The 25004-nt window shown below is 37.7% G+C and overlaps 4 protein-coding genes and 2 long non-coding RNA genes across 8 annotated transcripts in view; 3 read left to right on the forward strand and 3 right to left on the reverse strand.

Annotated features, from left to right (window-relative positions):
* Positions 1-3144, forward strand: part of LOC116303976 (uncharacterized) — a 4881-nt gene extending 1737 nt beyond the window's left edge. Inside the window, exons 2-5 of the mRNA XM_089033682.1 lie at positions 178-256; positions 1699-1878; positions 2339-2443; positions 2735-3144. Of these exons, the coding sequence (XP_088889808.1) occupies positions 188-256; positions 1699-1878; positions 2339-2443; positions 2735-2803 (423 nt within the window). The 5' untranslated portion in view covers positions 178-187 and the 3' untranslated portion in view covers positions 2804-3144. The remainder of the gene's footprint in view (positions 1-177; positions 257-1698; positions 1879-2338; positions 2444-2734) is intronic.
* The window catches only part of LOC148908941 (uncharacterized), a 16561-nt gene extending 6180 nt beyond the window's left edge, over positions 1-10381 (reverse strand). The window contains exons 1-2 of one of the 2 annotated variants that reach the window (XR_016120382.1): positions 10242-10381; positions 9610-9697 (exon numbers count right to left, since the gene is read on the reverse strand). This is a non-coding gene — a long non-coding RNA (uncharacterized LOC148908941). Of the gene's footprint in view, positions 1-9609; positions 9871-10241 lie in introns of those variants that run through there. The other variant, XR_016120381.1, reaches the window with a different exon arrangement.
* LOC116303996 (uncharacterized) lies at positions 4642-13009 on the forward strand. The gene is made up of 4 exons (XM_089033681.1): positions 4642-4808; positions 10325-10522; positions 10689-10835; positions 11825-13009. Exons 1-4 carry the CDS (start codon positions 4752-4754, stop codon positions 11891-11893), a joined length of 471 nt encoding a protein of 156 aa, XP_088889807.1. The 5' UTR covers positions 4642-4751; the 3' UTR covers positions 11894-13009.
* A 1512-nt stretch (positions 13010-14521) lies between these two features.
* On the reverse strand, positions 14522-18785 carry LOC116293805 (uncharacterized). Its single transcript, XM_031701286.2, has one exon. The coding sequence runs from the start codon at positions 18610-18612 to the stop codon at positions 15355-15357; it is 3258 nt and encodes a 1085-aa protein (XP_031557146.2). The 5' UTR covers positions 18613-18785; the 3' UTR covers positions 14522-15354.
* A 1026-nt stretch (positions 18786-19811) lies between these two features.
* LOC116303975 (uncharacterized) lies at positions 19812-24788 on the forward strand. The gene is made up of 5 exons (XM_031713613.2): positions 19812-19955; positions 22407-22498; positions 22988-23188; positions 24219-24368; positions 24444-24788. The coding sequence occupies exons 2-5, from the start codon at positions 22418-22420 to the stop codon at positions 24510-24512; spliced, it is 501 nt and encodes a 166-aa protein (XP_031569473.1). The 5' UTR covers positions 19812-19955; positions 22407-22417; the 3' UTR covers positions 24513-24788.
* LOC148908942 (uncharacterized) overlaps positions 21097-25004 on the reverse strand; it is a 31047-nt gene continuing 27139 nt past the window's right edge. For both annotated transcript variants that reach the window (XR_016120380.1, XR_016120379.1), the window contains exon 3: positions 21097-21385. This is a non-coding gene — a long non-coding RNA (uncharacterized LOC148908942). The remainder of the gene's footprint in view (positions 21386-25004) is intronic.

A 25004-nucleotide genomic window follows, 5' to 3' on the forward strand; every position in this document is an offset into this window, starting at 1 on the left:
CAACCGACTAAACCCTCTAAAATGAGAGACTAATGATAAGCTAGTGACTAGGGGAGACGGGTGGGGTGAATCGGTTTGGACAGGGGGGAGGGGAGGGAAGGGGAGGGGAGGGGAGGGGAAGAATATGAGAATTTTACGCCATCACAATTTTTTTACGTTATTGTTGTCTTTCTCTAGATTTTCTAACATGGCGAACTTGGATCTCAATGAAGGCTATGCCCGAAGCACAAAGGGCTTGCTTAAGATTTTTGTTATCGTAAGTAATACCTTATTACATTACATTTGCACGAAATTTAACGATTTTCGCGATTTCAAAAATATCGCAAAATTAATTAAAATGACGCGATAAAATGAAAAGTCACCGTCAATTGAGAAAACAGCGGATTTAGGCCCCGTCCACACGTATCCGGAACTTTTTTGTATCCGCAAATTATTTTTTGCGGATACGAAAATGTTAGCGTCCTCACGCAGCGTATTCGAATCGTTTTCACCGTCCACACGTATCCGTTTTCGTAAAATTTGCGGATACGGACACAAAAATTTGCGGACACGTGTGGACGCAACCTGTATCCGTAAAAAAAAATTTGCGGATACAAAAATTTCCAGATACGTGTGGACGGGACCTTAATGACCGTTAAAAAGCAGAGATAAAAGACGTTTTCCGACTGAAAACAAAGCAGTTGCAGCTATTGATCCGAACTTCGATATTACGCAGTACAAAGTGGAAGGAATATGTGCGCATTTGGAAACAAATTATGATTGATCATGTGTTAAATGAAATCGCAACATTGACTTAGAATATGATTATTTATCCCCTTCCCTTACCCCTCTGGTAGCGTACTGCACCCCCCTTTTGAAATCACTCAACATCAAAACGCCGTCTCTGCCAAATTCGGTGCTTTAATGCACTCAGTAACGATCGACCTTGTTTTCAGGGTTAAGCGACTGGACTATTGAGCGGAAAAGGTCTGACCCCGTTGGGGGACGAAGGGGGGGGGGGGGTAGGGGTAGGGGAATGCGAAGAGTCCAGAGAGAAATTGATCTGGGGGACAAAATAATGTATTTCCCGCGGAATTGGAAAACCGTTCCAAACATTCACCATTTTCCATACATCGTTTCGCTGGTCAAACACAAAGCGCTCAAGCCAGGCGCCAAGGTACTCATCAAAGGATTATTCAAATTTGAACCTTGCAACCTCGACTGAATGCTTTGGAAAATGGTGAATATATGGTCTGGGGAAACGTTGACTCCTAACGAAGATTAGTACGAGATACGTATTAGGCGTACGTGACTTGACTGTATGTGATACTTTCTGTATCATTATAACTATTATAATAATACAGCTTCTCATTAATCCCATATAGCTAACTCTCCAATTATTTTCTTAATTGGACAGGTCTTGTTGATATGGGATTAATTAGGCAGCTATATAATTAATAGGTAATGGGGTTTGATGCTCCCCAAGCAAGAAATAATTAGACTCGAAAAATTCCTCCGACTGCCAAATTGGACTCGGCCTACGGCCTCATCCAATTTTGTCAGTCCTCGGAATTTTCCTCGTCCAATTGAGTCCTATTACATATACTTATTATTATTATCATTATTATCATCATTATCATCATCATCATCATCATCATCATCATCATTGTCATCATCATTATCATTATTATTATCATTATTATTATCATTGCTTTCTAGATCACTACATGTGTTGCTTTTGCTGTTTACATAGACCACTATGGCCGCGTCCATTACGGACGGGGAGATTTTTTCACCTCTGTCCACATCGCGGGGTTTGCAATAGCAATCATCATCTTCTTAGTATTCCTCGTCAGCCTTGAGAATTCTCTCGGCTCTGCTCGATGCTGGAATATACTGGTAAGAAAGTTTATGTAGATCAAGCACTTTTTATGTAGCTCCCTAATTAACGGCATTCTCATATTTTGTGGGCCAAATTGAAAACCAGCCCTTATTGCTGTTTGTAACCAACATAAAATAAAAATTATTGGTATTGCTAATCATTATTATCATCATCATCATGATCATCATCATCGTCATCATCGTCGTCACATCATCATCATCATCATCATCATCGTCGTCGTCATCACCATCGTCATCGTCATCACCCGCATCGTCATCGTCATCGTCATCGTCATAGTCATCGTCATCATCATCACCATCATCATCATCGTCATCGTCATCGTCATCATTATCATCATCATTATCATATTATAAGAATACTGAAATATCTTTTCAGGCAAAATATATAAAACCGATTTTGAAAATACGTTTTAAAAAAGATAGTTATAAATCAGTACTATTGTGTATTTATCAACAGAACATGGTGGCGTCTTTGATTCTTGGTATATTGTGCATCGTGTCATCTGCCCTGGTCATAGGAGATAGTGGAAAACGCGCACCAGACCCATTAATTGCCGCAATTGTAAGTCTTTTTCACATATTTTAACAGTATTATAACATTTCTATATTGCCACATTCCTAAGATCAGGAGCCCATTACTAGGAGCATTCATCTCCCATACTGGGTCTGTGAGCCATTATATTCCTAGATCAAGAGCCCATTACTAGGAGCATCCATCTCCCATACTGGGTCTGTGAGCCATTATATTCCTAGATCAGGAGCCCATTACAAGAAGCTTCTATCTCCCATACTGGGTCTGTGAGCCAACATATTCCGAAATCATCAATTGTTTTTATTCTTTTTTTCTTTTTAGGTCTTTGGTTTCATTTCTGGCGTGTTGTTTTTAGTCGACGCGCTCATCCATTTCAAGGAAATCCGCTGATCAGACCTGCAAGTACTGATGTTGAAAATTTCGTTTTCTTGTTTGATACATTTGAATAATTAGCAGTTAAGATTTTTCTTCTTTCTTTTTAAAGAGAACAAATCACATTTAGGGACTATTATTTTGATTTTCGCTAAAAAAAGGATTTTTTTAAAATATATGTTAATAGCTTAACGTGTAAAAGGAACTAAAATGTTAATACTTTTCTTAGATATAAAAATAATAAGATGAATTATTCGTAAATTCAAACTGTTATGTTTAATAGAGCTTTTGCTCTTCTCTCATAGGGTTTCTATTTTTTAGAGTAAAGTTTTTTAAATACAGAATTGTTGCCTCTCTTTGACATGAGTCACGTGATCATTAGCCGCCATATTGGAAGGCAAATGCAAATTAATTCCCAGGGATTCCTGCTGCTTGCGTTACAAATAGAGCACGTGCAAGTTACGTCATAGCCGCCATCTTGGTTGACGATAACAAAGCATTCCTCATTAGCTTCTCTTGTTAGACCAACCAACATGGCGGCTATTTAATTGTTATTCATATTTCCAGGGATTTTGAGTCACATGGTTGCACACACTGTATAATGAACATTCCCTAAAAATGGCGGGAATTTCGTCATCAATCGATCATCAATAGTCCCTTTCACAGTTCTCTGCGCAATCTTGAATGGTAACTGCCCGTGCATTGAAGTGAGAACGGCGGTGACCTTGCAATGATAGACATGTGAAAAAACTACCCAAGTTGTTAAAAAATGGACTCTAAAACCATTGCATACCAGCTGAGCGGTGAAATTTGTTTCAGCCAATCACAGCGCGTTTAGCTGTTTTACCGCCGGCCCTCATTCCCAGGTTACTGCAACCCAACTTTTGCGGTTTTGTCTCTGTCTTCTTTTGACTAAAATATAATATACGTGTCTACAAAAAGTAAAAATATGGAAAAGCAAGAATAAAATCAATTTCACTTTATCACTATGTTTGCTTCGTTCTTTCAAGCTAAAAAAATGCTTACGGCCGGTTATTCTGTCCACTTTGCGCGCCGACTTCACCAATCATCTGGTAGGTCTCGCTTGTACAGGCACGGTTACCTTTCAAGATGGCGCGGGGAACTGTGAAGGGGAACAGACTATTATGAAGTCAAAGTCTAGTCAGAAAATAGCCATGTCATATATTTGATCACGTGATTATTGAGTGATTATCATAGCGCGGTTCTCGTACGAGTGGGAAACATGCGGTACGGTACTGACTTAAAGCACGTACACGGTAAAACATGCCGTAACACTGAAATGGCTTCCCATAAAAATGGTTCTCATATGAGTCGGAAACATGCGGTACTGACTTAAAGCACGTACACGGTACGACATGCCGTAACATTAAAATGGCTTCCCTTAAGAATGGTTATCGTACGAGTGGGAAACAAACGATACTGACTTAAAGCACGTACACGGTACAACATGCTGTAACACTGAAATGGCTTTCCATTGTCTTCCACTAATCCATCCAATTACAACGCGTAGTTATGGCTACGGTAAGATACAATACGGCTACATTATAACTACGAATTGACTGTATCTTTTCCCATTCATGCGAAAATCTCTCTAGATATAAAAGTATTGTAAACCCTAACCTGCTAACTATAACTGTATGACTCATTGCCAGACGTGTCGTGTTGATTAATTGCTAAAGTTCATATGTCACTCTCAGGCCATTAAAAATCAATTTTTCTAAAGTACATCGGTCAAAGCTTTAAAAGGCGATGAAAAGTTACCCTCGTCATCAGGTGATTCAATCACACTCTCGTGCCAGTCTCTTCCCGAGTGAGCGATGGGCGTGTTTGTTCATAAAGAGCCGTGCTATTCTACGTAATTTGATTAAGAGAGCAGTGTAGGGTTCGCTCATTTGCTTATACTCTGTGCAGTTGTCGCAGAAGTCTACACCTGGCTTTGCTAAACATGGCTACGAATCGTACCTATGCTTGTGGAAGAGGATTACTGAAGCTGCTACTAGTGGTGAGTCAATCGGCCACGATAAACAACACACACTGAATTACACAAATTCTAAAAGGTGCTTGGAATGAATTCGCCATCGTTATACATTCCCTTCGTGAATCTATACACTCCCTACATAATTCTCTGCATAAATATTAACATGAAAACATCCTTAGAATTTGAAAAATTAGGAAAAGTCTCTATTTTGTTTCTCGAAACAGCAACAGAATACAAGCCTGCGATTCAAAGCACATGAAAGGCTTTATGTCACGCCACAATCAATATGACGCTGAAGTTAGCCGGACATTCAGCCGGACATTCGCAGAGGTCAAGTTAGATATTAATAAGTGCTACCAAAATTCTCCTGATTTATATATTGATTTTAAAATACTCCATTTCGGTGAGGAATCCAACATGCTTTCTTTCTAAACAAATCTAATAGCATAATTTTTAATGGTTTTGGCTCCGCACTATAGCAGCCCGCGACACTTAGAAAAATTTTAGCATCTCACTCGAATAACAACTATTTAAATTTTAATAACTTCTGTACGATTCAACCGAATTCCTAGAAAATCATGCAACGGACTATCACTACACCACTTAGCCCAGTGCAAAGGCTTTTAGATTTTTTTTGAGATTTTTTCTTATGTTTTTGATGCCCTCAATTCAAAAGGTTTTTCACTTAACGCCGAATTCAAACTTGAATAACTCTTCGCCGGATGTTCCATTTTCACTTGTTTTTCCTTCACTACACGCTACAGCGAAAAAAGACCCCAGTGCAAGATATTTGCAGGCTATAAACATGTCGAAAATGTTCGAAAGAAGACTCCGAACTTGGTTCGTTCCACAAATGACATCCGACACTTCAACTCACGCGAAGTCCACTTCAGACACGCTCGCCTAATTCCAAGTTTAATAACTTCTCTACGGTTCAACTAAAACACCCGAAAATCAATAACCAGACGCTCACTACACCACTTAGCCCAGTGCAAAGGTCTTTAGAATTTTTCCGAGATTTTTTCTTATTTTTTTGACGCCCTCAATTCAAAAGATTTTTCACTTAACGCCGTTAAGCTCGCGATCTGCAACGCGTTGTCATATGATTGTTGAACAAAGAAAGATAGAGTACACGAGAAGAAGCTATAATATGCCTTTTCGCATATAAAAGGCACACACTGTTCGCCGTAGACCTACAGAAAGGTGTTACGCATTTTCGAAACAGGTCGATCCGCGAACTCAAAAGGAATCTGAACTCAATTGATTTAATGTAACTCACCTGACGTCGCTGAAACGTTTTAAGCTTCAGTAAGCACAGAAAAAGGACGAAAATGCAAGTTTGCGTCAAGGAGAAGACAGATACGAGGTGAAAATGAAATTAAACTTCCTGTTTAAGCTTATTTTTCTGAATGAATGAATGTTATTTATTTACACCACATCCAGATATGCTTATTGCATTTTACAGATAATAATAGAAAAAAAGAAGAAGGTGTTAGGTTACCTTAAGTAATCAAACAACTAATCAAGTCAGGTAGCTTATTCACAAGTATTACATTAAAAAGATAAATAACTTGGGTCTATTTTTACACATGCTAATAATACATTTATAATGACAAAAAAGAAGAAAGGCATAATAATTAGGTGAAAATAACAAAAGAAATAATATCATCACTGGCTAATATTGGACTGGAAACGTTTTAGCAAGATTCTTTTTAAATATTTTTTTAGAGGAGCAGGATTTTATTTGTTGAATGTTATCACTGTGATAAATATGTTGTTGAAAGCGGTATTTCCGTACATCAAAGATCGTACTAGTATCACTATAATAGAACAAGAGCTTGTGTCGCTCACACTGATGATGTCTTTGTTTAAAGTGCTACTACGACGAAAATCGCTCAAACTTGGATTCAGCTGAAACTTCCTAAAAATACTCTTTAAAGGTCCAATAATCACTGTATGAAGTGTTTTCTCGATATTCAGGACGAAAGTATGATATTTTTACGATTATTTTTTGGAGTCTGTGACGTCATACACTCAACATCAAACATTGCTACATATATTTCTTTGTATATAAATCCTTAATTTATTTTATTCCTATGAAGCCCAAAGGGTGGCTAATGTGCTTATTTCACATTACTTGTGACTATGATTTATATTTTGGGGTGTTTGGGTATTTCTTTCTCCCTTTACTACTGATATTTTGATCATAAACTACAAAGAAATGTATGGAGCGATGTTCGATGTTGAGTGTATGACGTCACAGACTCCAAAAAATAATCGTAAAAATATCATACTTTCGTCCTGAATATCGAGAAAACACTTCATACAGTGAATATTGGACCTTAAAAGAGTATTTTTAGGAAGTTTCAGCTGAATCCAAGTTTGAGCGATTTTCGTCGTAGTAGCACTTTAAACAAAGACATCATCAGTGTGAGCGACACAAGCTCTTGTTCTATTATAGTGATACTAGTACGATCTTTGATGTACGGAAATACCGCTTTCAACAACATATTTATCACAGTGATAACATTCAACAAATAAAATCCTGCTCCTCTAAAAAAATATTTAAAAAGAATCTTGCTAAAACGTTTCCAGTCCAATATTAGCCAGTGATGATATTATTTCTTTTGTTATTTTCACCTAATTATTATGCCTTTCTTCTTTTTTGTCATTATAAATGTATTATTAGCATGTGTAAAAATAGACCCAAGTTATTTATCTTTTTAATGTAATACTTGTGAATAAGCTACCTGACTTGATTAGTTGTTTGATTACTTAAGGTAACCTAACACCTTCTTCTTTTTTTCTATTATTATCTGTAAAATGCAATAAGCATATCTGGATGTGGTGTAAATAAATAACATTCATTCATTCAGAAAAATAAGCTTAAACAGGAAGTTTAATTTCATTTTCACCTCGTATCTGTCTTCTCCTTGACGCAAACTTGCATTTTCGTCCTTTTTCTGTGCTTACTGAAGCTTAAAACGTTTCAGCGACGTCAGGTGAGTTACATTAAATCAATTGAGTTCAGATTCCTTTTGAGTTCGCGGATCGACCTGTTTCGAAAATGCGTAACACCTTTCTGTAGGTCTACGGCGAACAGTGTGTGCCTTTTATATGCGAAAAGGCATATTATAGCTTCTTCTCGTGTACTCTATCTTTCTTTGTTCAACAATCATATGACAACGCGTTGCAGATCGCGAGCTTAACGGCGTTAAGTGAAAAATCTTTTGAATTGAGGGCGTCAAAAAAATAAGAAAAAATCTCGGAAAAATTCTAAAGACCTTTGCACTGGGCTAAGTGGTGTAGTGAGCGTCTGGTTATTGATTTTCGGGTGTTTTAGTTGAACCGTAGAGAAGTTATTAAACTTGGAATTAGGCGAGCGTGTCTGAAGTGGACTTCGCGTGAGTTGAAGTGTCGGATGTCATTTGTGGAACGAACCAAGTTCGGAGTCTTTTTTCGAGCATTTTCGACATGTTTATAGCCTGCAAATATCTTGCACTGGGGTCTTTTTTCGCTGTAGCGTGTAGTGAAGGAAAAACAAGTGAAAATGGAACATCCGGCGAAGAGTTATTCAAGTTTGAATTCGGCGTTAAGTGAAAAACCTTTTGAATTGAGGGCATCAAAAACATAAGAAAAAATCTCAAAAAAAATCTAAAAGCCTTTGCACTGGGCTAAGTGGTGTAGTGATAGTCCGTTGCATGATTTTCTAGGAATTCGGTTGAATCGTACAGAAGTTATTAAAATTTAAATAGTTGTTATTCGAGTGAGATGCTAAAATTTTTCTAAGTGTCGCGGGCTGCTATAGTGCGGAGCCAAAACCATTAAAAATTATGCTATTAGATTTGTTTAGAAAGAAAGCATGTTGGATTCCTCACCGAAATGGAGTATTTTAAAATCAATATATAAATCAGGAGAATTTTGGTAGCACTTATTAATATCTAACTTGACCTCTGCGAATGTCCGGCTGAATGTCCGGCTAACTTCAGCGTCATACAATCAATCACTCAGCTTGATATTATTGTTCAGAATTCCAGTTTAGCCGGAGAAATATCAAATATAGTTCAGTCCAACAGCTGATTCTGTAATTATTTCCTAAATAGCTTTCTATTTCTATTTTTGGGAGTGAAAAAGTAGAAAATGTTCCAGCGAAATTTCACTGAAAATGGGCGTAACATGAGCTATATTTGCAATTATAATCTCAATTCACTTGTATGTCATATCATATGTTGACTTATTCAAAATCGTTACATCATAAATCAAAAACTCAAGTTTCTGTTTCCAATTTCACAAATGGAAATCTTTTATTGTCGGAAAATTCAAGCGAGAGTCTTTTAAGTCATGAAGCAATTACCACTTAATGACTTTTAGGAATTATGAAAGCTCTTAGTATTAAATAAGTCGATAATTCATGGCTTAGAATTCAGGACAGCGATCTTTGAAACATCTTCGTTTAGGAAATAGCTTGGTTGTATTTTGTAAACATCTCGTTCGCTTGCGTGACTGTATCTTCTAGAACATAGGTGAGTTTGTGTCAATATTTTATCACTTAGCATCTGAAGACTTTGGTTAAGAAAAGATTTATCGCATCTGAAATCAAATTTATCTATCAAAAAAGATATGTTGCACTCTCTCTCGCAAAGGCAATTACGGTTAAATGTTGATTTGTTGATCTGTGCGAAAGAATTTTACTTAAACAAATTGAACATATTTTTCGTTGAGAATGATTTATGAGACTGGCTCCGGTTAGTTCAAAATTCTGCGGTTGCTGACATGCTTGAATCATCCTTAAACTCATGTTTTTTTTATATATTCTCATACTTACTCTTTTTGTCTTCATTTTTTCCCAATACTTGTGCTTTTTCGTAGCAGATTTTGTAGCCTGACTATGGGCTGTCATATCCTCTCTATATCTGTAAAGGCAAATTTAATAACTAATTGGTATTTGTGGATAGCAGACGGCTAGAATTTAGGCTGTCGAGCTTATTCCAGTGTCAGTTTAGTTTCAGATCATGCTAAATATTGTTTCAAAGATTTTGAATCAGCATATTACACAACTCCCACCACGTGCTTCTAATCACGTGACACTGACATGTCGCGCGTCAAACCACGCGTCATTCCCTTGAGTATTATTTCTTTTGTTTAATCTAATCTTGAAAAGATACATCAGGGTGAAGCTCAAGAAAATAATTTTATCCTTAAATGGAATTGCACGTGGAAAACGTAGCACGTGTTTTTCCACCTCAGGCAACGTGTCATTCCCTAGAGTATTATTTTTTTTGATTAACGGTCGTGCATGAGAAGACACATGAATATGGAATAGGGATTCAAACAAAGAATCTCATTCTCAAGAGAATGACACGTGGTCTCAAAAAGGAAAAAAACACACCCAAGCTAGAGGTCGGTTAGTTCATCTGGTGTGTTTCTTGGGTTCCCTGTGGCTGAATGATTCATTACCTCTTTTCTTATGCTTGGGTTCCCTGTGGTTTGATGGTCATTGCCTTGGGCCTTAAGCTTGGTATACCTGTGTTATATTTCAGATCACCTCTTGCGTTGCTTTCGTCTGCATGATCGTCGCTGACGACAAGACTACATTCAAATCCGACGAATACAAAAGACGATACTCGTTCTTCCTGTTCGCACACATCGCCGGTGCTGCCTCATCTCTGGTCATTTATCTTGTCTTCCTCTGTAACGTGGACGGTTCGATCGGGTCCAGAAAATGCTGGAGTTTCCTGGTAAGTTTTCCACCCTTGTGGCGCCATAGCTGCCATGTTGGTTGACTTGGACAAAAAGATTTTGTCTTCTTTTGTTTTTAATTCAACTAATAAATAATCCATCCCATGAACCCCGTCACCTTGGAAACCATTGCCATGGATACCTAACAATGCTCGTGTTTCGCAGGTTTTTCTGATTTCATTGGCAGCGGCTGTGGTGTATATTGTAGCTTCTGCATTGCTCACCGAGAGAGCCAAGGACGAGTTTGAGAGTGGTTTGTACAAGTTACTTGAATCTTGGAAGACTATGGCTGACTTGCGTGTAACCGCCGTGGTGAGTAGCATTTTTTTCTTCTCCCGGCTTCCTGTGGATGACAATAAAAGAGGGAAACTAAGGAAAAGCATAGGTAGCCCATTAGCAGGGAAAAAAGCATAGGTTTTTTGTAATATGAGCTTGAGGATAAAATATAATGGATTATACGTCTCTTTCTTGAGTCTTATTTTTATCATTAGCTTACTGCTATTAAACTGATTTTCCCCAATAATAAGACCATCAAAAATTCTCGATTGTGATTGGTTTGGTTCTTGTTGATTTTATTGGAATCACTGTGCAAAAAAGAAAAAAAAAAAAAAATCAAAGCGTCCTTGGTCAAAAAGTTTTGGTCATATTTTTAATGTGAATATCAAATAGGTTCTCGTGCAAAACTACACTCGTGATCTTTTTTTCAAACTGGATTCGAACCCATTCCATTTCCTACACGAATATTAACAAATTTGAATGGATTAAAGAAACTTGACATTTTGTAGTTTATAAAGAAGAACGATGGCACCGGAGGAAATGGCTGGAGGCATGGAAGATTGCCAATGAATCACATGCTCTCTTTAATAGAGACAGTGGAAGAACATTGCCTGATAGCTATCGTAGCTTGATAGGCAATTAAGATCATATAGCGCATCCTAATAGACAAAAAAAAATAGCGCGCGCAATTAATTCTCCCTTCGTAACACGCGCGCTCCTAGCAACTGATACATCTAACTATAGCACGCGCACATTGTTATGTTGCGTGTTTCTTGTAAAACTGTCACAACCGTTTGCCCTGATGAAGAGCAAGATGCTCGAAAGCTTGGCTTGATTTATAATTAAAAAGCTGATGAATCAAAACTATCATGAACTTGACATTTGTTAGGATTAAAGAAACAAGTTCTATTTCTCAAAATAATTTATTTGAATGGAACATTAATAGAACAAAAAAAAAAAGATTAATATTGTGATTTATTCATTAATACTTTGATGATTTATTAATGATCTTACTATTATTCTAGGCCGCTGGATTCATCTCTGCCTTCCTCTTCATCATCGACTCGCTCATGTACTGCCAGGATCTCCGCTGAGCGAAGTGATTGCGGTCACGTTCAAGTGGAGTCCCGCAAAGTGATATTGAGAAGAACTTCGGGATCAAGTCATAGAGTTGACGTTCTAAACGTTTGAATATAATATAAGATGTGTTAATGCCATTGATTAGAGTGTTGTTAGCTATTTTGATCTTTTAATAATTGTTTTGATAGAGTAATCGACGCAAGCACTGGTTGGTTGAATAATGCTAATCAGTTTTCCTAACTGAATATGCTCATACCTACCTACCTGGTCCTACTTATGTGCTCATTCCTACCTACCTGGTCCTACCTATATGCCTACCTACCTACGTGCCTAACCCCCATCAACTCACCTACCCATCTACCTCTGCCCTACCTCCCTACCTACACCCAACTACCCACCAACCCGTCTATCTCCTACCTACCTACCTACCTACCCCCACCCACCCACCAACCGGCCGCCTACCTCCTACCTACCTACCTAACCCCACCCACTCACTAACCCGCCTATCTTCAGACAAAACTGGTAAATCTCCTACCTACCTACCCCACACCCACACCCACCCACATACCTCCTATCTACCTACCTACCTACCTACCTACCTACCTACCTACCTATCCATCCTTCTGCCTCCCTACCTCCCTACCACCCTACCTCCCTACCTACCGACCAACCGACTGATCAACAGGCTGACCAAAATGACATGTATTATTGCGCTATTTTTCCTTCTTCATAATGCATGAAGTTAAACACATCTTCGACTGACATCGTGACGTATTCAACTAAGCTGTACTTTTTACTGATATCACGCTGGAAAACGTATAATCCTTGCGTTACTCTTATTGGTTTATGACCTCGCGATACTAATACTATAACTAAACAGTCCATTTAACTTCCTGTCCTTGATAATTACTGGACCACCTGTGGTAGACAAGTCTTAAAATGCATCGCGTCTCCATCGTCAGTGTTGAACAATGGAAAAATTGCGCAACGACTACACCAGCTGTCTTTGCGAGCTGTTTCGACAGGATTTTTTTCGACAGCATTTTCGAAAGTGTTTGTGATTGAGTACTTTTAATTAATCCACGTAGACACAAAAGAGCTTACAATAAAAAATCGTTAGAACGTGCAAATCCTAAACTAAAATCTATATATTACATATATATAAATAAATATAATATAGCTGTAGAAATCTATATAAGACTTTTACCACCCTACCCCACCTACCCATAATCTAGAACCCAAATTCCCCTGAATATGCATCCAAAAATAACCACCCTACCCCACCTACCCATAATCTAGAATCCAAATTCCCCTAAATATGCATCCAAAAATAACCAACCTACCCCACCCTACCCATAATCTAGAATCCAAATTCCCCTAAATATGCATCCAAAAATGCCCAACCTACCCCACCCTACCCATAATCTAGAATCCAAATTCCCCTAAATATGCATCCAAAAATAACCAACCTACCCCACCCTACCCATAATCTAGAATCCAAATTCCCCTTAATATGCATCCAAAAATGCCCAACCTACCCCACCTACCCGTAATCTAGAATCCAAATTCCCCTAAATATGCATCCGAAAATAATCAACCCACCCCACCTACCTATAATCTAGAACCCAAAATCCCCTAAATATGCATCCAAAAATATTACCGCTGTTCCAAAGAATTGTAATTTTTTCATAATTTCGTAATTTTATTTCGGTTTTGAAATTATTTACGCAAAAAGAAAGAAAGTCGCAGGATCTAGAAGAACTTCGCGCGCGCGGATGAGTTCAGCACTGTGCTCCGTTATCTAATAAAGCACAGTTTTCGGCTAATGAGAGCGCGTACTACCCTAACTATATGATAAATATAGATACAGCAGCACACAGTCTGCACACGAAGATCTTTGAATTGTGGTTGGCGGTGAACATTAACTGGTCACACTTATTACAACTGGATACAATGTTTATTCCATTTTGAACATAGCAAAAGAAGCGAGGTGATATTTGCTTACGGGAAGTCTGAAGAAAAAGCAATAAAAATGACAACAAACTGAAACCCAGCTGAAATATTCAAAGTGACTCTATTCGGGCTAAAGTATTTTATTAGTGTTTTATTTTTCTTTCTTTGTTCGTGTTTATACTCATTATTATTCGTGTATATAAGTCAAAGTTTTCTTAATTTTTATCACTTGATAATGACGTTCAGTTAACATCGAAACGTCGTGTTATGTCTTTTAGTAAAATTTTATCGCTAAACTTTATCATAAAAAGTTGCAAAAAGCCACTTCTTATCAAGAAAATGACAGAAGTAGAAAAAAATAAATTTGTCGATGCTTGAATAGTTAAGACTAATAGAGGGATTTAAGGAGGCTGATTGGGCCGCGCTCCTGTTGCTAACGAACGAACGAACGAACGAAACAGCAGTTGCAGAGCAAACAACGTATGAAACTGAAAACTTTATTGCACAAAATCTTAGAAAACATCGATGAGAAAACATTTTAAAGTGTGCTGTGTCCTCTAAAGTTCTATCAGCTATCATAATCATTAATTATATATTTACAATATTTACATTTTGTAAGAAAATAGTCATTAATGGAGTTTATAGGTATAACTAACCTACCTCCCCCCCTCCCCCCCCACCCACCCCCGTCCCCAAACGCCTTCTGAACTTAAGACTAACACTATCCTTGTGTAAAAGGGGCGCAATACATTATATGAAAGCGTTCACTATTTTGTAACTTTAAAATTCATTAGAACTAATTCGATATAACTGTCACTCTGATTGGCTACAGAGCCCGTGTCTATAAATCTAACATTAGCATATAGGTGACGTCATGAGCATGCGCATGTTGACCAAAACGATTGTTTTTTCAAACCCAAGACATTTTGGAATCTTAATTACCTCCTGGCTTAATACACGCTTGAAAAACAGTTGGTTAAAGGCGCGATTACACGGAGCAATTTTCTTTGCAACTTCTTCTCGCAACGGCGTTCCGGAACAAGTTACATGGAGCATTGCAGCGTGTAAACTACAGCGCAATTTTTTTTAAATGCTGTGAGATAACTTGCAGCAATTGTTTGCGTCTCCGTTGCACCGTGTAAACACTCAAGCAACTTGTGTCGCTGATTCATCGCAATTGCTCCGTGAAATCGCGCCTTGAGCGGTTACTTTCAACTAAACTTTGGTTGTTTTATAGAATGAAAAATATTATTCATCATGGAAAAGTAATAAATGATACTTATTCATTTGTCTCTCTTTGGTTGGTTTGTTTCTTTTCCAGGGTTTCGTTCACAGTCACAGTTTTTCTTATAGTTTTATTATAAATAAACTAAAAATTGGGAACAAGCTTGAGAGCTGCTTTTTGTTCTAGACTTCTGCTGTTTATGATGTAGATCCCTATTGTCGCATAGTTGCATCATTTTAACAAATTCAGTTTCAGATCATTTGTAGCGATGCATGACACAAGTGTTCTAATCCATCATCACTGAACATCAATGATGCTTAACGGGGTTAGTTTGCACTCATTTGTAGCGAGTGCATCAGACAAGTCCTTCAATCCATCATCACTTATTTGGTTGTAACTGATGTCCAACATGGTTAGTTTGCACTCATTTGTAGCGAGTGCATCAGACAAGTGTTTTGATCCATCATCACTTATTTGGTTGTAACTGATGACCAACGCGGTTAGTTTGCACTCATTTGTAGCAAGTGCATCAGACAAGTGCTTTAATCCATCATCACTTATTTGGTTGTCACTGATCTTCAACGTGGTTAGTTTGCACTCATTTGTAGCGAGTGCATCAGACAAGTGCTTCAATCCATCATCACCTATTTGGTTCCCACTGATCTTCAACGTGGTTAGTTTGCACTCATTTGTAGCGAGTGCATTAGACAAGTTCTTCAATCCATTATCATTTATTTGGTTGTAACTGATGTCCAACTTGGTTAGTTTGCACTCATTTGTAGCGAGTGCATTAGACAAGCTCTCTAATCCATCATCACCTATGTGGTTCCAGCTGATGGACAACTTGGTTAATTTGCATTCATTTCTAGTGAGTGCAATAGACAAGTTCTTCAATCCATTATCACTTATTTGGTTCCAACTGATGCTCAACGTGGTTAGTTTGCACTCATTTGTAGTGAGTGCACCAGACAAGTGTTCTAATCCATCATCACCTATGTGGTTGCCAATGATGTTCAACGTGGTTAGTTTGCATTCATTTGCATCAGAAGACCCTAACATCTTCAGTAGCTTACACATCTCCCGACATCCAACAGATGTAATGTGGTTGTTACTTACATCTACACCTACAATACTCTTTAACTCTTGTAAAACGAACACTATTGTTGTCATATCTCCATCAGTTAATGACGCGTTACTCATGTCTACGTTTGCTACACCACTCAAACTGTCTGCAACCAAACATTTGAACCATTCGTTTTTTTTGTTTCGTGAAATCTCAAATATACACTTGAAAACTCTGATCACTAGCTCCTTTTGTGCATATAATGGCCAGCTTTCTTCACCAGACGTTTGCGGAGGTAAACTTGTAATAAAAATCCTTACTATAGAGTTCATATGTTCTTCATGATGAACCAACCCAGCAACAAACTGCATCACTACTTCCCACTTGCATTCACGCAGATGTTTAACAATCCAGCTTTGCAGTTCGTTCAAACTTTTTCCCTTTACGATGTATCTTGCAGCCAGAAGCTCTTGAATCGTTAAGTGAAGGAAGCAGTACTGTTTTTTCTTTTGGATACCACCAACTTGTTGGCTGGGCAGCCGATGAAGCAGACCACTTTCTTCATGTGTCTCGACTTCATTTGATTCGAAAATCAGCCTATCCTCTTCAATTCCTTTATAAGCTATTTTCCCGAGACTTTTCAAAGACTCTTCTACTGCAGGATTGAAGTCACGTGAGGATAACAAACTTTCTTGTTCAGGAGGACTGCCACTATATTGTGAGTTGTGTTTGCAGACAATAAGCACTAATGCATCTTCGTAAATTTCAGTGAGTGTAGTTGGCAAATAATCGACACCGTTGTCTTCATCTCGTTTTAGTCGTTCTTGTAACGAATAGCACACAATGTGACAATTTACAGGAATGTAGCACAAAGACAAAAGATTTGCATTGCTTCTGATGTGATTCCATATTTTCTGTTTTCTAAAGTCTTGACAGAACCTTTCAACGAAATTTTCTATTTGCTCTGAATTGAATCCCAGAATTTCCAAAGTTCGGTCAAACGGTTTGTTTGGAAATGTTACATAAGAAAGAGCAGTTGGTCTTGAGGTAGTAACAACTGTAGCTCCTTTAAAGAGTTTTCCTAGTGTTAACTTGGAATACAATGCAGAGAATGGAATTGTCTCTGCAAGATTGCTCCCAAATTCTTCTTCTTTAACAATGTTTTCTTTCTTTCCAAATTCATCAAGACCATCGAAAATAAGCAACACTTTTTCTGGCTGGCTTAGTATCCTCTGGTAGACCTCATTAGGAACCGCTCCCGCGAACTGATATTTTCCAAGCAGTTGCTGAAGATTTATTTTCTCATCACCGTTGAAATGTCTAAATTTGAAAAGGTAAACAAATTCAAAACATTTTCTTGCTTTAGTTTTCTTTTTGAAGGTTTTACCACAGGCCCAATCACGAAGGATCCGCAGACATAACAAGCTCTTGCCAATACCCGGTCGACCAATGATCATGATAGAGAGAGGTCTTTCTTCTGGGTTTTCTGGTCCTGGTGCAAAAATGTCTTCAATCTTGTTTATGGACTGATGATGTTCTTGTGACCTTTGGTATCCTTCGAATATCTCGTGTCTTTTTCCTTTGAATTTGTGTTTTACTCTTCCAGGGTAAATGATCAGATTGGTGTAAATTTTGTCAAGTTCTAGCAGTTCTCTCTCTTCACCAGGAATATTTGGAAGAAGGGGTTCATAAAACTTCGTGTTCTTCTTAATATTTTTCTTCATTTCCGCTAAGTAATTTAGTTCAATGACCTTGTCTTTGTTTAGCAGATGAATATTGAAAAACTCTAAATCTTTCCTGAAATTATCATTGATTTTAGCTTTCCTCATGACATATATCAACTCCAGAAGGATAAGAACATTAAATAGAACATTGACTACAAAAACAATAATTGTCCAGAACGTTTTCTTTCCTGCTTGTGTATTATAACAATCATACCAAGACCGTGTGACATTTGCTGCATCGCTGCTCGTGATATTCGTATGTTTTGCTTCACGATTGCTTGTCAATTCACAGGCGTACTTGGAAGGAAAGTTGAGAGGATATAAGACTCCCCATTGTAGAATAAGAAATATCATGCCTAGAATAAATCTAACAGCGAGTTGAATGCAATACCTACGATATAGAAGAGTAGATTGGTTTGATTGCATTTCAAGGTCTTCGCGTTCGAGGTCTTTCACTTTTGATCGAACAGACTGAGAGTAGAAGATGCACACCATTATAACCAACAAGAAGTTTAAGAGAACAAAACCATAAAGTGGAAAATCTCTTGTGGTTTTGGCTTGGTAGTCAGCGAAGCATGTTCTTTGAACAAGCGTGTTACTTTTTTTCTCTTCTCCATTTATTTGGCAGCTAAAATACTTTTGTTCTTTGTCCTCGATGTCAGCGACGACTACAGGCAGAATGATTCCAATCAGCAACGAACCAATCACCACAACGAAGCTCAAATGGTTGAAACCTTCACGAGCAAGAAACTCCTTAATTGTATCCATGGTATTTGGACGCTTAAAGCAGTAAAGACGAACAACAACCGCACTCAAAACTGAGCATATCGAAAGTGAAACTGCCTCATGTCAACTCGTTGATACGCCCTTACGTCCTGTTGACAAGAGCCTTGCTTTCATGAATATTCAAATACTCGTAACATCAGATGTCTCAACTGATTCTTTTACATGCATGATGCACTTATTTCAATAAAGTTAGTCACCCGAAAAGATACAAAGCTGAGATCGACAAGGATTGTGGGTAGATGCATTTTACATGTTTCAACCGCTTCATAACTCTTGATGGGCTTGCACATCTTTTACCAGTTACAGTCACACCTCTTCTGAGCATCCTCAACTGCTGCAGTTTGTGTCAAAAGCTTTACTTGTTGAATATAAAATGTTTCCCATGGTTCTCAGCGATCACAGATTTCTAGGTTTTTGGTGACTAACTTTATAGAGAGTTTTCACGTGACGTCACAGCGGCCATTATGGGGTACCAAAACAATACATTTTCTATCCTCAGCAAATCAAAAGTTAACTGCCGCATGGCAAACACGTCCTTACGTACTGCTGACAAGAGCGTTGCCTTATGCGTATTCAATTACTCGTAACGTCTTGACAGTTATAATTATGCATGTCTCAACTGATTCTTTTACATGCATGATATACACTGTGAAATAAGCGGATATTCTAATAAAAATTCGTTTAGAAGCGTTATTCACTTTCGCCGCATCCATGCGTTAAAAATGAATATTTTTTTATTGTAGGTACCAGCTGAGCGGTGAATTTTGTTTCAGCCAATCACAGCGCGTTTAGCTGTTTTGCTGCTGGTCTTTATTCCAAGGCTATTGTAACCAAAATTTGCATATTTTTCTGTTTTGACTAACATATAATATACGTGCCTACAAGAAGCAGAAATATTTCACTTTACCGCCATGTTTGCTTCGTTCTTTCAAACTCCAAAATGCTTAGGGCCGGTTATTCTGTCCATTGGCACATAGTTAATATATTGTCGTGGGAATTTCTTATAAATAAAATGAGTTAAAACCGGGTTTTTTTTCTGACAGTTCTATTTTGAAGTCTTCTAGCATAACCTATTGAAAGCCGATTATTTTGAAGCCAAAATTTTGCCCACCCACCCCTCCCTTGTTAGTCAAACGATGAAATGATCATAATAATGAATCTATAAAAAAAGATATATTCATGTTAATGGCACGAATCAACGGTTGAATAACTCGGCATCGGTTTTGGACCAAATTTATTGATATCGAGTCCATTTGCTAACTGGGACGCCTTTTTTTCGAAGACTTCTGAGATTGTTACAAACGGCTGAGATATTGTATAACGAGGTAAGTTAAATATAGTGCAATCGATGCTAAAAGATTCGAAATGGAGTCTTTGAGAAAGCAGATTAAGATGCTAGCACACTTTACAAACTAACTTAAAGATATTATTAACTCCTTGTTGATGTTTTTATTATGTTACGCTGGAATAACTAACCTTAAAGCAAGTAAATAGGTTCAAAATTCATCAAAATGTGCTGTATTTACCAAAGAAGACTTGTATCAGTCCGTTATACTCTAGAAATCGCATTTGGGCATTGTTAGACGAGCGTGCTCGACACGATACCTGCTCTTATCACATGTAAAAGGTTCTGAAGCTGTTCTTTTTTAAAACATGATGAACACGAAAGGACTTCTTTGACTTTAGTATAATTTCATGAAGCTATAATCAATTATTTCGTAGTTTGTAATATATTTTTTCGATACAAATTATCTAAAAGAGTCAGTATTGTTGAAGTGAAGATTTCAAGGTTGAGTAGCTGTTAGCATAACATAATCATCGAGAAAACTGAACGTTAAACTCAAAAATAACGACCTTCTATTTGACACAAAACACAGAACAAACACAAATTCCTGTTCTTTAGATTATCGAAGTACTTCATCTCGCGATTATAGCAGACATGTACAGCTGAACTTGCATTTTCCAAATGCGAAAAGTTCGCATCAACTGCTCGAGTTAAACCATTGTGGTATTCATGGATTGTGAATAATTTTGTTTGAATGTGAATAGAATATTGATTTCTGAGGAGACTGCATTGTAAGAAAGTCCTAAAAACAAGACATTTTGTTTATAAATATTTCAGTTTTTACTAAAATTACATTAGTTATCAAAGATCAATCGGTGACGACATCGCATTTATGCCAATATGCGAAAATGCGATTGTTATTCAAGCATTTCGGGATATTTTGGTTTGCACGAAGTCATGACTTTTACGAAATCTAACTTTAGATCTCGCACACATTTATTATTTCCAATAAATTTTTCCTTGACTAAGTTTTGCGCCTTCATTCGATGTTCGAAGATGTATTTATGTGTCTTTAAATGATTCAGAAACCAAATTGGATTTTTAAGCAATGTAAAGCTAAAGAATCTATTTGTTATAATGCAACTTTTAAGACAGTATAACGAGAAGAATTTTTCGAACATTTACTCACGGCTGTTGCTGTTGTTGTTGCTGACTGCTTTTGCTGATAGCATCTGTACCCATGCTGTACGACTGTCCATATTGTTGTTGCTGCTGTTTTTGCAAGTGCCGCTCGTGCTTCTGATGTTGTTAGTTGCATCTATCCGTATCCATCTTCTACCACTGAACATCTTTCACATTTCCATTTTTACGTCGTCCGCTGTTCAAGCATGCTTAAGGAAGGGACTTGTTGAAAAGTAACTGTTTCCTTGGCGAAGCTGTAATGGCAGTTAAGGAGTGGCCGGCTGTCGCCTTAAATAAGACGAAAGATAATTGTTAAACCACATCACTAAATGCAAAAGATGGAGAGAACTAAAAGAATAGTCTTATTCAAAACATGATCGTGTTCTAATCAACCTCAATGGCCATTAATGTGGTGCAATTCATTGGTATTTTACGTATTTATAAGACACGTTTACATGGAGCAATTTTCTCTGCAGCTTGTCTCTCAATGGCGTTGTGACACAAGTTGCATGGAGCATTGCAGCGTGTAAACTGCAGCACAATTTGAAAAAAAATGTTGCGAGACAAGTTGCAGCAATTGTTTGCATCTCCGTGGCACCGTGTAAACACTCAAGCAACTTGTGTTGCAACGCTGTTGAGAGACAAGCTGCAGAGAAAATTGTCCTATTTATTGTTATTGTTTAGATAACATCCCCCTTTGCTTCCATTAAGAAACTAAGACATCACCCCCTTCCCCTCCCCCCCTCTCTCTCCAGGTCAGTTATTTAACACGTTGCCCCTCAGTCGATTAGTCACATCTGTCTGTACCCATCTACCACTGACCATCTTTCAGTTACAGTAAACTCCCGCACATAAGAACCTAGGTTTTTCCAAGTCAGCCTAAACAGGTTCTTATATAACGGGTGCTTCGTGAAATTTTAGGCTAATTAGGTTCTTAAATAGGTTCTTATTTTTATATACACAATACCAAGGACTGGTCGAGTTATGGAATGCTGATAAATTCAATGTAAAAACAGGCTAAAGTAATTATTTCAATTCTCAGTGCATCAGGTTTAATGTTGTTGACTAAATATGTGTTTCATATTTTCCTGGAGATCTTCAAGGTTCTTTTTTTTTTTTTAAATTAAGAATTTGCTTCAAATCTTTCAGGTTCTTATAAAAATAGGTCATATTTTGATAATTTTAGGCTAACATGTACAGGTTCTTATGTGGTGTTTTTTCTTATAGTTTTGTAATTTTTCTTATAGTTTTGTCTCTCTTGCTTTCATCTCATTTTCTAATCAAGTACATAAACTTTTTTCCTCCAAAGAAATACCCAAAATGCACAGGCGATTGAAGGACTCAGATGAACCACCATACAAGCCTTTAGGCCCTAAGACGGTGGTCAAGGTCTTGCTTATAGTAAGTAGTACGACTAGTTTGTATCGATGATCTAGAAGAGCGTTGACGCATTCCACCCTGGCAGCAAAAGAGCTCAGCTAAATGTGTTTTTGAACGATTGAACGTATATAACATTTAAGCGTAATCTTAATCCTGGTTTTTGAACGATTGAACGTAACATTTAAGCGCAGTCTTAATCCTGGTACAGATCTAATGTGTTGTTTTCTGTGACCCTTGTCATTATTGAGGTAATCCTTTATTAAGCTTTCATGCGGGGCCCCTAAAAGTCATTGTTATCATTTGTGGTGTCTAAATCAAACGGTTCTTTATCTGGTTCCTTTTTAGGGCCCTCAAAACAATGCCAACCGGTTAATTTGTCTTTGTCATACGTTCTGCCTCCCTCGTAGCGATAACCTTCTCTACCATCCCTTAGTAGCATTTCTACGATAAGTGGATAATTTTTGTGACAACAAACAATAATTTTCAAATCTTCAAATATTCCTCGTCTAGATCTTCACATGCCTTGGATTCTCATGTATGGTGGTGGCGCACATGGCCTTTGGCGACGATTACACTGAGGCGTATCAGAACCGCTATATTCTATATTTCGCGACCCATTTGATTGGCATGCTGGAGTCTATCATTATCCTGGCTATTTTCCTGGCACAGTTGGACTTGGCTTGTGGTGCAAGAAGAGTGTTCGAGATAGCGGTAGGTAGACTCACCTTTAGACTAAGATTTTTCAAAAAGGGCTTTTGACAAAACTTTCTTTATATATACACTTAAGCATACAGAAGTGCTTAGGAACACGAGACGTAGCTTAGGTTTCCTTTGCTTTTCGAGTGCTCTACAGCTCTCAGAGTGTTTATATCACGATTAACCACGTGCTTAAATAAACTATAATTTTTACTACATCGATTATTTACTTAGGTAAGTTTTGTTTGATGTTTTGGAGTAATATTTTTCAGATGCGTTTTGTATATTCGTATGAGAGTATGTGGACCGCGTGGCACTAATGAAATAGTAGAGGATAATATAGGTAAGTTGTAGTGCTTGGGAACGAGGTTATTCCGTGGGTCGTGGGTTCGATTCCCAGCGAGGTCGGAAATTAATTTTTCCGAATTTAATTCCAAGGGCTTTCGCCCGGAATAACCTCGTTCCCAAGCACTACAACTTACCTATATTATCTTCTGTATATTCGTATATTTTGTATATTCGTTTTGTATATTCGTGGTCTGAAATGGGAAAACATTACGCCCTAGCCGAGGAGGTCTGTTGCGTTGCATTTCGAAGTGCTGCAAGGGCATGGCCGTAACCAGGGGGGAGCACAGGGTGCATGTGCACCCCCCCATAAACGCTTAAGGTCCACTCATCTATCTCCTTTTGTTTTAAAATTGCATGTTAAAGGTTTTTGATTAAATGAAGACCACTTTGCATCTGCATGTTGTAGCGTTTTTAGGAATCACTCACCCATTATTCCCTGTTTTTTTGTTTTTTGTTTTATTTTGTTTTGTTTTGTTTTTTTTTGTTCTCTTCTTTTTTATTAGTTACCTTTTTTTCGTTCTGCAAATCATTGCCTGTGCACCTCCTCTGCAAGATCCCTGGTTACGCCACTGAAGGGGTGTATTTAGGGCTTTGCCAACTGGCCGTTAAATACGGGGTTGGTCGCTTAATAAAGGCTTTACTGTACGTTTCAAAAAAAATTGCTGACATTATTGTCTCATTCCTTGTCTATCGACAGAACGTGGTGATGTCGTTCGGGTTGTCAATACTGTGTGGTATTTCAGCGGGTCTCATGTTCTACTATGCTGACAAGCTCTACAACAACCGCCTGTACGATACTGACACAGAATACTGGAAGTGGTACACAGATCACCTTCTGGTTGCTATCGTAAGTGTTTTATAGACCCCTTGCATACTGTATACTTGATAAGCCGAACCTAACAAATATTTTTTTGTATTTTAGAGCGTTGGCATTCTCAACTCAATCCTCTTCCTCATTGACGCCACACTCCATGCCAACGCCTTCCGATAACTTTCTCAGAGTTCCTTGAAGATCTCCATGACAACTGACTGACGAGAACTAATAACTCCCCCACCCTACCCCCCACATAATCCACATACTAAACTATGCATTACATGTTTAACGTTATCATTGTAAAAACAAGTAAAATAACTTAAAATGTAATATCGCTTATCGAACTTTTCTGCCATAAATATGTAATTATCGTTTTTAGACTTGGCTAGTTTTGTGTTTTGTATGCAATATATGTTTTGTTTTTTTTATATATATTAAAAAAAAGAAAATCTTGCCGTGACTAAATTCTTGAAAGTTAGTTACAACTGATTTTCAAGCTTTTTCTAGTTCAATCGAGAACTACTGTCTCTTTAATATGTTTTCTTATAAATTAACCTTGTATGAGTGAGTGCCGTTGATGTCGTTTGCTATTCTCAAATCACATGTCATTCCCTTTAATATTATGCTTTTATCTACTGCAAAGAATACAGTGGTCTTACGAAAATATAT

This window comes from Actinia tenebrosa, unplaced genomic scaffold, assembly GCF_029948245.1.
Source record: "Actinia tenebrosa isolate PJP-AT-01 unplaced genomic scaffold, QUT_ActTen_1.0 PGA_scaffold2__45_contigs__length_23673736, whole genome shotgun sequence".
Lineage (NCBI taxonomy): Eukaryota > Metazoa > Cnidaria > Anthozoa > Actiniaria > Actiniidae > Actinia > Actinia tenebrosa.

What these genes read in the sequence shown, in the direction of transcription:
- LOC116303996 (XM_089033681.1), top strand. Translation starts at nt 4,752, where the DNA reads ATGGCTACGAATCGTACCTATGCTTGTGGAAGAGGATTACTGAAGCTG. An exon ending in TACTGAAGCTGCTACTAGTG is followed by an intron (nt 4,809 to 10,324) that starts GTGAGTCAATCG and finishes GTTATATTTCAG; the next exon opens with ATCACCTCTTGCGTTGCTTT. An exon ending in GAAAATGCTGGAGTTTCCTG is followed by an intron (nt 10,523 to 10,688) that starts GTAAGTTTTCCA and finishes CGTGTTTCGCAG; the next exon opens with GTTTTTCTGATTTCATTGGC.
- LOC116293805 (XM_031701286.2), bottom strand. Translation starts at nt 18,612, where the DNA reads ATGGATACAATTAAGGAGTTTCTTGCTCGTGAAGGTTTCAACCATTTG.
- LOC116303975 (XM_031713613.2), top strand. Translation starts at nt 22,418, where the DNA reads ATGCACAGGCGATTGAAGGACTCAGATGAACCACCATACAAGCCTTTA. An exon ending in TGGTCAAGGTCTTGCTTATA is followed by an intron (nt 22,499 to 22,987) that starts GTAAGTAGTACG and finishes TTCCTCGTCTAG; the next exon opens with ATCTTCACATGCCTTGGATT. An exon ending in GAAGAGTGTTCGAGATAGCG is followed by an intron (nt 23,189 to 24,218) that starts GTAGGTAGACTC and finishes GTCTATCGACAG; the next exon opens with AACGTGGTGATGTCGTTCGG.